The 9,669-nt window shown below is 34.1% G+C and overlaps 1 protein-coding gene across 1 annotated transcript in view; it reads left to right on the forward strand.

The window, feature by feature from the left end:
• LOC117103655 (polycystic kidney disease and receptor for egg jelly-related protein-like) overlaps positions 1-9,669 on the forward strand; it is a 31,219-nt gene extending 21,550 nt beyond the window's left edge. Inside the window, exons 22-30 of the mRNA XM_033244250.1 lie at positions 459-679; positions 902-1,079; positions 2,303-2,480; positions 3,020-3,139; positions 3,557-3,838; positions 4,282-4,604; positions 5,788-6,043; positions 7,135-7,401; positions 7,858-9,669. Coding sequence (XP_033100141.1) covers positions 459-679; positions 902-1,079; positions 2,303-2,480; positions 3,020-3,139; positions 3,557-3,838; positions 4,282-4,604; positions 5,788-6,043; positions 7,135-7,401; positions 7,858-8,006 — 1,974 coding nt within the window. The 3' untranslated portion in view covers positions 8,007-9,669. The remainder of the gene's footprint in view (positions 1-458; positions 680-901; positions 1,080-2,302; positions 2,481-3,019; positions 3,140-3,556; positions 3,839-4,281; positions 4,605-5,787; positions 6,044-7,134; positions 7,402-7,857) is intronic.

Genomic DNA, 9,669 nt, shown 5'->3' on the forward strand with positions numbered 1-9,669 from the left:
GCAAAGACAAGCCAAACCAGTCACTCGTTGCAAATCGTGTTTCAGAGAAAATGGCCAAAACATGTTGGAATGTTAAATTAAAAAAAATCTATTTTATTGCACTAAACTAATCTTTACATATCTATAAATCATTCTATGCTGTTATTTTCCCCATTTTCAATGTTAAAACAACACTTTTTAAGGATTTGATGATAGTTTCTGCATGAGTAATGCCTGAAATCATAAACTTTGAAGGCTCATTTCTCATATATTGTTCTTTATACAGCTGTATGTTTAAACACTTGTAACTTCATAAGGAAATGTCCGATTTGAATGATTTTTTTACCATTTTATAGCTATTATTTTACTCTCTAACACTGTATTAATAACTCAAAATCGATTTTTGCGACGAGTTACTGGTTTGGCTTGTCTTTGTCACATATATATATATATTTTGAACTCTTTAATCCTAAATCTAGGTGATACTACTGGCAACTTTCTACTCACTGGTTATCAAGAGCCCAGATAAAGAGGAAGATTGCCAAACACCGGAGTTAAAAGAGGACGAAGAGTGGTTACACCAAAACATGTCAAATAGAGGTACTGACGAAGATGACGCTTTAAGAAGTGAACGCGAAGCCGCGTTGGCCAATGCGGTTCCTCCTGATTCTGATGAAATAGAGAATTTGAAGAGAGAGAGGTAACTTCAAAAACATGGATCCTTTTTAATGGCAACTTCACGGCCTGCTGTTGCCTGTTTGTTGACTCATATTTTGGTTTTTAATTCTATTTGTGTGAAGACTGTTATGAAACATTTGGAATTCACGGGTGCGTGTAACCTTATTTAGATACACAAACACTTGCAAAAGGTGCTGACATGTTGTAATGTGCTATATCAATTTTTTTTTTAATTTCTTTACAGACAAAAAGACCTTCAGATGCACAAGATACTGAAAGAAATCACGACGTATTTGGTGTTCCTATTTATACTGATCATTGTTACTTTTGGTAATATCAGTAGTGATGGAAGTAGCATGCAGAAATCCATGGTTGACGCGTATATTAATGCTGATTACCATGGTAAAAAGCCATTTTACAAGGTTTGTAAAGAGTTAAAATTAAAAATAATTATTTATCCAACAATAATAATAAAACAAATGATTGAAAATCGTTTTTCATTTTGTTATTTGATTTTAATTTCCTTTTAAATGAGACATTTCTCAATTTTTTTTAAATGTAAACAATTTTGCTGACTACCAGTCAGCATTATCAGTACGATTGTGGCTTGGTTGATTACTACATTCTTTCGTCCATGTACTTTGACTGGCGCCACCCATGTTAAAAGTAGAACTATCTATGTGGATAAGAAAAACAAAGGAAAACATAAACCGTGGTGAGGGGTTGCTTACTCTCGACCCCACCATCCAAGATGGCGGAGCGGGGTTTCCTGGTGGCGCCAGTCAATGTACATCGACTAAGGAAAGTGTAACTAACTTAGCGACATTCGTAATGACGATGCTGAGTGGTAAGTTAAGTAAATAAAAATCAAATAATAAAAATGAAATAAAAGATAATGAAAAAAAAAATACCTTGCTGCAGCAGCTTAAGTGAAATTTGTATTATATGAAAAAAATTCAGTGCCATTCAGTAAACAACATAGACAGATTGAAAGCAACGACGGAAGAAAAAACTCAAACGATCATCAGATTTAAGTAAGAGACCTAATCATTACCCTCGCCTCCCCGGAGAGTATGTTAATAGCGCGCATCTGTGTGCCTGTCTGTGTTTGGTGTGTGTCCTTCTGGTGCATAACTTTGAAAACCTACTGGACCGATTTACTTCAGGATTTTACACATTGACAAATTACATGTATCTCTGTCCTGCTCAAATTTGGTGCTTAACGGAAGTAAGGTGCAGATATGAAAATTCTATTTATATATTTTACTGCCGCAACTGCCAACAGAGCCATCTCTGGCGGATCGTTTGGATTTGTTTGGCTAGGCCAAGAGGACTTGAGCGGATTGACAGTAGGCCAGAGTGAGGTGAGTCAAATTGTGCCCAGTTGACTGGAAGCGGTCCGGCCGGTGTGCAAATTCGGCCGATAGATTGCCACACTAGTACCTATGATGAAGCGGTCCGACCGGTGTTGAATTGATTGCCATTAATTTTTCAGTATAAATATTGCACAACAGATTGAAGGTTTCTAATTTCAGATTACCTTGTTTCCATTGAGTTCCAATTATCCCACGACCCCCTCCCTCTTTAGGTGTATTTGATAGCGTATGTGTACGTTACTAATACTGTAAACCTACCTTATTCGTAGATTTACTCTCGGGAGAGTTTTTGGGAATACTTGGATGAGGTTCTTGTTCCGAGTCTTTACTCGAGAGAAGGTTACAATGGGACACCAAACCAGCTCTATGAAATCGAACGTCTTGTTGCTGATAGATCGTCGTCTTTACTTAGTACTGCTAGACTGCAACAAGTCAGGGTTCAAAAAGGTTTGTATAAAAACGCAATAATTTGTTAATAGTTTGTGTGTGCTGTCAAAGAGTATAGAACTGCTAGAGGTCAAATAGTATTATCACGAGGGTGCGTGTCCGGCAAATTACTACTTTCGAGTGAACTCAATTCAAATTGGAATAGGGCTCCCCCTATGTCGTGGTAGTACTTTACGTTTCATTGTGTGCATACAAAATGAGAGCAATCGGAGGTCTTGCAATTCTATACCCTTTGGTGATATTCTATGCAATCTGTGTTTTGTATTTTTATGTTATAGTATACTATATTTTTATTACACTGTACCGCGAAAGCAAATTTTATGTACTCTATTCACTAAAATTATATGACAAATAAAATGAACTTTGAACTTTAATGTGTATTTATTAATTTGATTAAATTTGAAAAGAGTGATTGATGGAGCATGAATTTAACAGCATTTAGAAAGGTCTCGTGCTTGTTCTGTATTTAATTTTAGTTTTGTTACGTTTTTTATTTAAATTTTAATAATATATATATCATATAAATAAAACTTTGATAGATTACTGTCAAACATCAAGCACAGTAGAGAGCCTTAATATTACATGTAAGCCGCCATACAGCTTTGGATCCGAAGAAGAAAGAGACTTCATGGAAGGCTGGATTCTGTTGAACAAAACGGGTAGGGCCTAATGCTCAACTTTGGTTTTGTTGCTATTTTTATGTTTAATCTAACATTAATCCTATGAAAATACATATAATAACCAACAATTATGGACATCAAAAAGTGATTTGACTTGATATAATAAGCCTATAGGCCTATATTTATGCCAAATATTGTTAAAATCGAATATCACTGTATAGGAAATAATTCATTTGATGGTAGAGTAGAAAGTGTATTTTCCAGTAAAAAGAGTGGTAATTTTCTACTCTTTTCTGAACTGACTTGCTTCCTGTACACACAGTAATATTATAATGTGCATAGATCCATTACTTAAGCCTCATCTGCAGGTGATGTAAAATTAAATTTTTATAATTGATATAGTGTGTGCTCCTGTAAATTAACCTATTTTACTCAATTTCTGCTTTTTAAATAAAGTGCAAAGTGACTTTGATTACAAAGATGCTTGGAAATTCAAGGGTTGGTACGAACTAGAGAACCTGCTAATGTGGGGGATGTATTCGTATTACGGAGGAGGTGGATATGTTGCTAACCTAGGAAAAACTGAATCAACTGCTCAACAAACTGCTAAATACCTGAGACAATCTACATGGGTCGACCAATACACACGGGCCGTTTTCTTAGAGTTTGCAGTCTACAACCCGCCTACAAATTTATTCGGCGTGTCATACATGCTTGTTGAATTCCCGCCAACAGGAGGTAATTTGTACATACCTGTATGCATTATCAGCCTACTCATGAATTAAAGTAAATATTGCTTTATGTCACTTGTGCTGGGTGATAGAGGATGAATTGTGCTAAGCAATTATCAGGGCATTAATTTTATAACTAATTGAAATTAGAATTACAATAAAACACACATATATCCCAGAAAAAAGGTTGTATTAATCTGATTCTTAAGACTTTTTAGTCTAAAATACCTGATTGTATAACTGTAACATGTTGCCTATGTTTATTGCCAAGTACACAAATTTAAACAAAAAGTATGTTTGCAAACATAATGCATTTTACTTACATCTATTGATACACACTTGATAGGCTTAATTATAAATACGTTCACCATTCACATACTCATGTGCTGTTAAAACGATGGTTGACGTGCTTATTTATAATTTTTTTTTATATTTAATTTTATGTTATAGGTGCAGTGACATTCTATTATTTTCAAGTAGTACTCCTAGATCAATACCTTGGCGCTCTAGGACTGTTTGTCATTATATGCGAGGTGGTGTTCAGCCTCTTCATACTTCTTTTCCTATCTAAGGAAGTGTCAGCAATTAGGCGGGAAAGAAAAAAATACTTTAAGAAACCAAGCAACTTAATTGAGCTATCCGTATTAATCTTATCTATACTGGCCTTGATATCGTACATAAATCGCTACATTTTTGGCGTTCGCCTGAAAGCATCAAGAGAAGAGGATATAAGTCAGTTTATCAACTTTCAGATATTTGCCAGCTGGGAACAAGTATGTAAATTGTTTTTAATATAAGCGCTATCTTAGTTTTGTTTGCACAAATGTATGTATGAAATCAAGAAATACAAACAATTTAACCCATTATGTAATAAATACGTTCGTGAAGAGAATGATTATTCCGCACACTAATTATAGCTCTGTGATAGATTATTTATTATTGAACTTAGGCAAGAGCAGTTAAAGTATGAGATGGTTGATTAACACATGTTAAAATTCATCCTCAATATAATGATGTGCATTGCATTCTTTTCATCACTTCCTCCTATGTAAAAGTATGAACAATTTATATATAATTACAAAGATCACATCACACCCCCCTCCAAAAATTACTCGCCCGGCCCCAATTGCCCCCAAAAAGTCACGGTTATGTAGTTACAAATCAAATAGTGCAAAACTAAAAAGATTAATTTGAATAACTAGTATTTTTTATGTTATAAAAGTGTGAAGCATGATTGAAATAGACATGTTATACTATTATTTTTCATACAACCAACGCAACCCATACTGTTTCTTACTCAGTTTTACAAAAAATAAAGTGCCGGTAGTCGATTGTATCGAAAGTTATTGTTCAAGCATGTTTTGTGTGTGTGTTTTGATAAAAATAATTTAAGGGAATAACAACAATTTTGCGTTTTTTTCAAATCACTTTGGAATTCATAAAGTAAATTATTTTACAAACAAATATTCTTCACATATTAATTAAAGCACCTTTCCGGAGTTTTGTATACGGTAGTAAAATCTCTGAAGTCTTGTTTCCATAAAATCGCTACACTCTCCCTACAGTATTTTCAGTGCAATCATTGTATTGTGTAGCAGTCCCGACGCAATCGGTAAGGCTCCCTGATTCGACTGACCAATCAGCATCATGGAAAGCTATCGGCAATATCTTGTAGCGATTTTATGGAAAACAGGCTTAATGGAAAAAATTGCATTGAATTGAATTGAATATAAAAAACATGACATGCCTAAATATAAATATGGTCATGATGACATCACATCATGACCATATATAGGCACATCATGTCTATATATGGGCATACAACTGTTTTTGTCAAGTGTTGTTCATTGCAATACTTTTGGAGCTTATTTTTGAAGATGAAGGGACTACATCACAAACAAATGCGCCTGCTTTCATAGAAAACCTTACTATTTGATAATTATTGTTATTTTGTAGATGTATTACTACATACTTGGCTTTATTCTGTTCATTTCGACGGCAAAGTTCTTGAAATTGCTTAGGTTCAACAGGCGCATGCTAATGCTAAGCAATACAATCGGTTCCTGTTGGTTGGAGCTTATTATGTTTTTGATGGTATTTATGATCGTCTTCGCTGCATATGCATCTTGTGGGTACCTCTTGTTCAGTACAACATTAAACGACTATAGTAGCTTCATAACAACGTTGGAATCTCTCTTTGCAACACTTCTTGGTACGTATTGAATGTAATTTTATATTAACTCTCTTCAAGAATGTTTAGCATTCAGCTAACAATCAGTGTAAGGTTATAAAAACCTTACACTTTGGTATACTAAACGTTGTTTTAACTTTATTTTCTGACATACCTGACAACAATGTTATAATAACGTTTTCTGTTTTGCTGGTTAACTATATATACGTCAGATATGATGGCTTAATAATATATTGAGGTTAAAAATGTGTACAACAAAATATATACAGAAAATCTTCCGAAGAAGGCAACAACTGTAAACAAAAACAATTGCTAATGTACTACATATTATCATTTACCTATTCCATAACTATATATTTACGGGATGGTGGTATGGTTTTCTTCAGTGTGATACAAACCAAACTCAAGAAACCCACGAAAGTCCTGAGACTCATTTCCAGTGGGGTCCTTCTGGTGACCCATGGTCCATTTTGCATACGGGACCAACGGCTTAAGCGTCTCATCTGAAAGACGGTGCGCTTTTGAAACTTGCATTTCAGCTCTCCAGCTGAAACACAAGGAAAGCAGCGATGAAAATTGAACCGGGGACACCAAGAGACGTCCACGGTTCAGCGTACACACGGTAGCTACCACCAATTTAGTCGAATGAGGTAGCTGCTTTCACAGCTCGAGTGAACACGGTTAAACAAAATAAATATGTCCGAATGTCGATTACTTTAGGACTGGAATGGAAATCGACTCGTATAGAGCCTTATACAATTAGAAATCGTCTCAAAGCTCATAAAGAATATAACCCATGAACTATCCTAAAACTAATCAGTACCAATTTACCAGAGAATCAAGTTAACAATGAACCAGTTAGTACATTTAACTTACATTTACTTAATTTTTTTTTGCTAGTATAGGCAGGTTGTGCAATTATAAAGTACCGGTATGCTCTGGTAGTTCTATATATATATATAGTCTCCGCAGCCTAATATCAATAATGGTCAGGCAATGTTTATATATATATATATATATCGTAATTTTGTCAATGTATCAATAACAAAAAATGAATTAATGATACGACATTGTGATAAGAATCAATAGTTTAAATTTTTTTTTTTCAAAAGGTAAATTTGATTTCTTGGCCATGCAAGAAGAAAATCGTGTTCTCGGAGCTGTTTTCTTCTTTTCATTCATGATGACTATTGTGTTTGTTTTAATGAATCTGTTTTTGACGATAATCAATGAGGCCTTTTCACGAACCAGAGAAGATAACGAGAGGCTAAACAACGAGCTTGAGATTGTCGACTTTATGGTCTATCGGTTTAAGCTCTGGACAGGTTTCAAAGAAAAACGCATTAAAGTACCTCGGAAGAAGTATAATTACATTGAAGGTAAGTAATTTTCAATGATTTGTGACGTCCAGTAAAGAAACAAGTTAAGATCTTGGATGTGATCTACGTGTAGCTATAGAAAATTAAAATCCAATAGACTGGATTTTGTGCTTGGTGTAGAATTGGATTGGAAGCTTTTGGGAAAATGCTTGCACTTTAATTCCAGGGACCTGACAAATCCTGTGAGACACCATGATTTACCACACTGTGGTTAAAACTTGCGTTAAGCCTGAGTTGGAAATCCACTGGAAAAGTGATTTTCTTCAAACTTGTATAGCAGAATTTTTGTCTGATTTTCTCCTCAGAAATCCATTAAATAGGTTCATCTATGCCAATACAATGCGTGAGCTCCGGGAACACAGCCCCAGCCCTGCCCTGTTGGGCCTTTTCCCCTGACCCCACATATATATATATATAATTGTTGGTATTATTAATATTATTATATCTCATTTTAAGGAGTTGAGCCCATGCAAAGGGAATGCGACACAATGCAACAGAAGTTGATATTAATGGTTGATAAACTTAATGAATTCATCCGACACGAGAAATCAGAAGAACTGGGAATTCCGATGAATAACACAAACCGCATAATTTTCACCACCTAAAAGCATCTGTGTAGTTAATATATATATTTTTCTGCATTTCTGTTTTTATTCAATAATAATAATAGTAAACAAGCATTTTTAAAGTGCTCTCTACAGGAAAATCTCAGAGCGCTAGCTAACTGTGCGTAGCTTGATTCTCTGAAAAAGCTGGCATTTCAATTGTTTTTTGAAGGCATCGAAAGATTAAACCAAAGGCCATGATTTTGGTCATTTAAATTTCTACCCTCAGACGTTTATCCCAAAAAATATCTCAAAAACTTACCAATCAGAATAGTTTGTCATGGTCCAATGAAGAAATGATTAAATTTTCGTGACAATTCGGAGTAGGGTATGGATATGAGGACCATTAAGTGGAAAGTCCCAGAACAGATATACCAAAAAAGTGATAAACTGATCTGACTCTGAAAGTTTATTTCTCTTATACTTATTAACAGTGATATAAAATAACATTGTACTTCAACTGACCTGTTGTTTTGATCAGCTTAGAATTTATTTTTAAGTGGAAAGTCCCAGAACAGATATACCAAAAAAAGTGATAAACTGATCTGACTCTGAAAGTTTATTTCTCTTATACTTATTAACAGTGATATAAAATAACATTGTACTTCAACTGACCTGTTGTTTTGATCAGCTTAGAATTTATTTTTAGGAATAATTGTACTTTACAAGGTACAATAGATTGTACCAATTTGTATTGTTTAGATATTGACGAGCTAAATATTTGCTTGTGTGTGACTTTGTACCAAGCCCTTTAGGCTATTCTTACTATAACATTCGATATATAGTTTGTTAAATCAGGGAACAGTGTAATTTAACCTGGTTAAATTACTAGTTTTTTTCCACACACATGATCATTAATTGTAGACGGCTGGCGAACTTACAGCGACAGCATTTGGTTTTTAAGTCCATACTATGTTTCTCTTGAGACTAGGGGTGGATTTTTTTGGAAGGTAAAACAAAAAGAAAGAAAGAATTAAAGAAAGAAAGAAAGAAAGAAAGAAAGAAAAAGAACAAATTGATCGCTCAAACAGCATCAGGGCCATGTCCCCGGATCCCCTAGGGTAGTATTATGTCAATCAGTTCCACTTTCGGTCCCCCTCTTGGACATCTCTGGATCCGCCTCTGGAGACGCAAGACATTATAAATCAAAGGCTTTTAACTATATTAATGTTTCTTCTGTTTTGATAATATTGTGGACATTTTTGCCAAAGGTTTCAGTATTGACTATTAGTTGTTTCACGTCAACTAATTAATTAAATTTGTATATATATTTATTGTTGTTGCTTGGTGATATACATTATATTAGTCTCTCTTTTTTGGGAAAACAAGAACAATATATTATGCTTTTGTTGTATTTTGTAATCTGCTGTATTTTTCCAAACAACTTTTATTATTAAAATGTTTTTGTTTTTTAATTACACACATACTTATAAAATTATCCTGCCTTCAAAGGCAAAAGGGCAATTACTATTACGAATAAAAAGCGATAAGATAATTTGAAAAATTGGCCTAATTATAAAACGTTGCTCAAAAGAGTAGAGAGCTTTCGCTCTGACGTCAACAATTTAGTTTTACGTTAATATATAATATATAGATTCCATTTTTTCAATTTGTACCCAATATGAAACTATTTTTGATTGTGATAATTGTTAATTAAATTAAT

This window comes from Anneissia japonica, unplaced genomic scaffold, assembly GCF_011630105.1.
Source record: "Anneissia japonica isolate Jap-2015-1 unplaced genomic scaffold, ASM1163010v1 scaffold1065_len1792383_cov172, whole genome shotgun sequence".
Taxonomy (NCBI): domain Eukaryota; kingdom Metazoa; phylum Echinodermata; class Crinoidea; order Comatulida; family Comatulidae; genus Anneissia; species Anneissia japonica.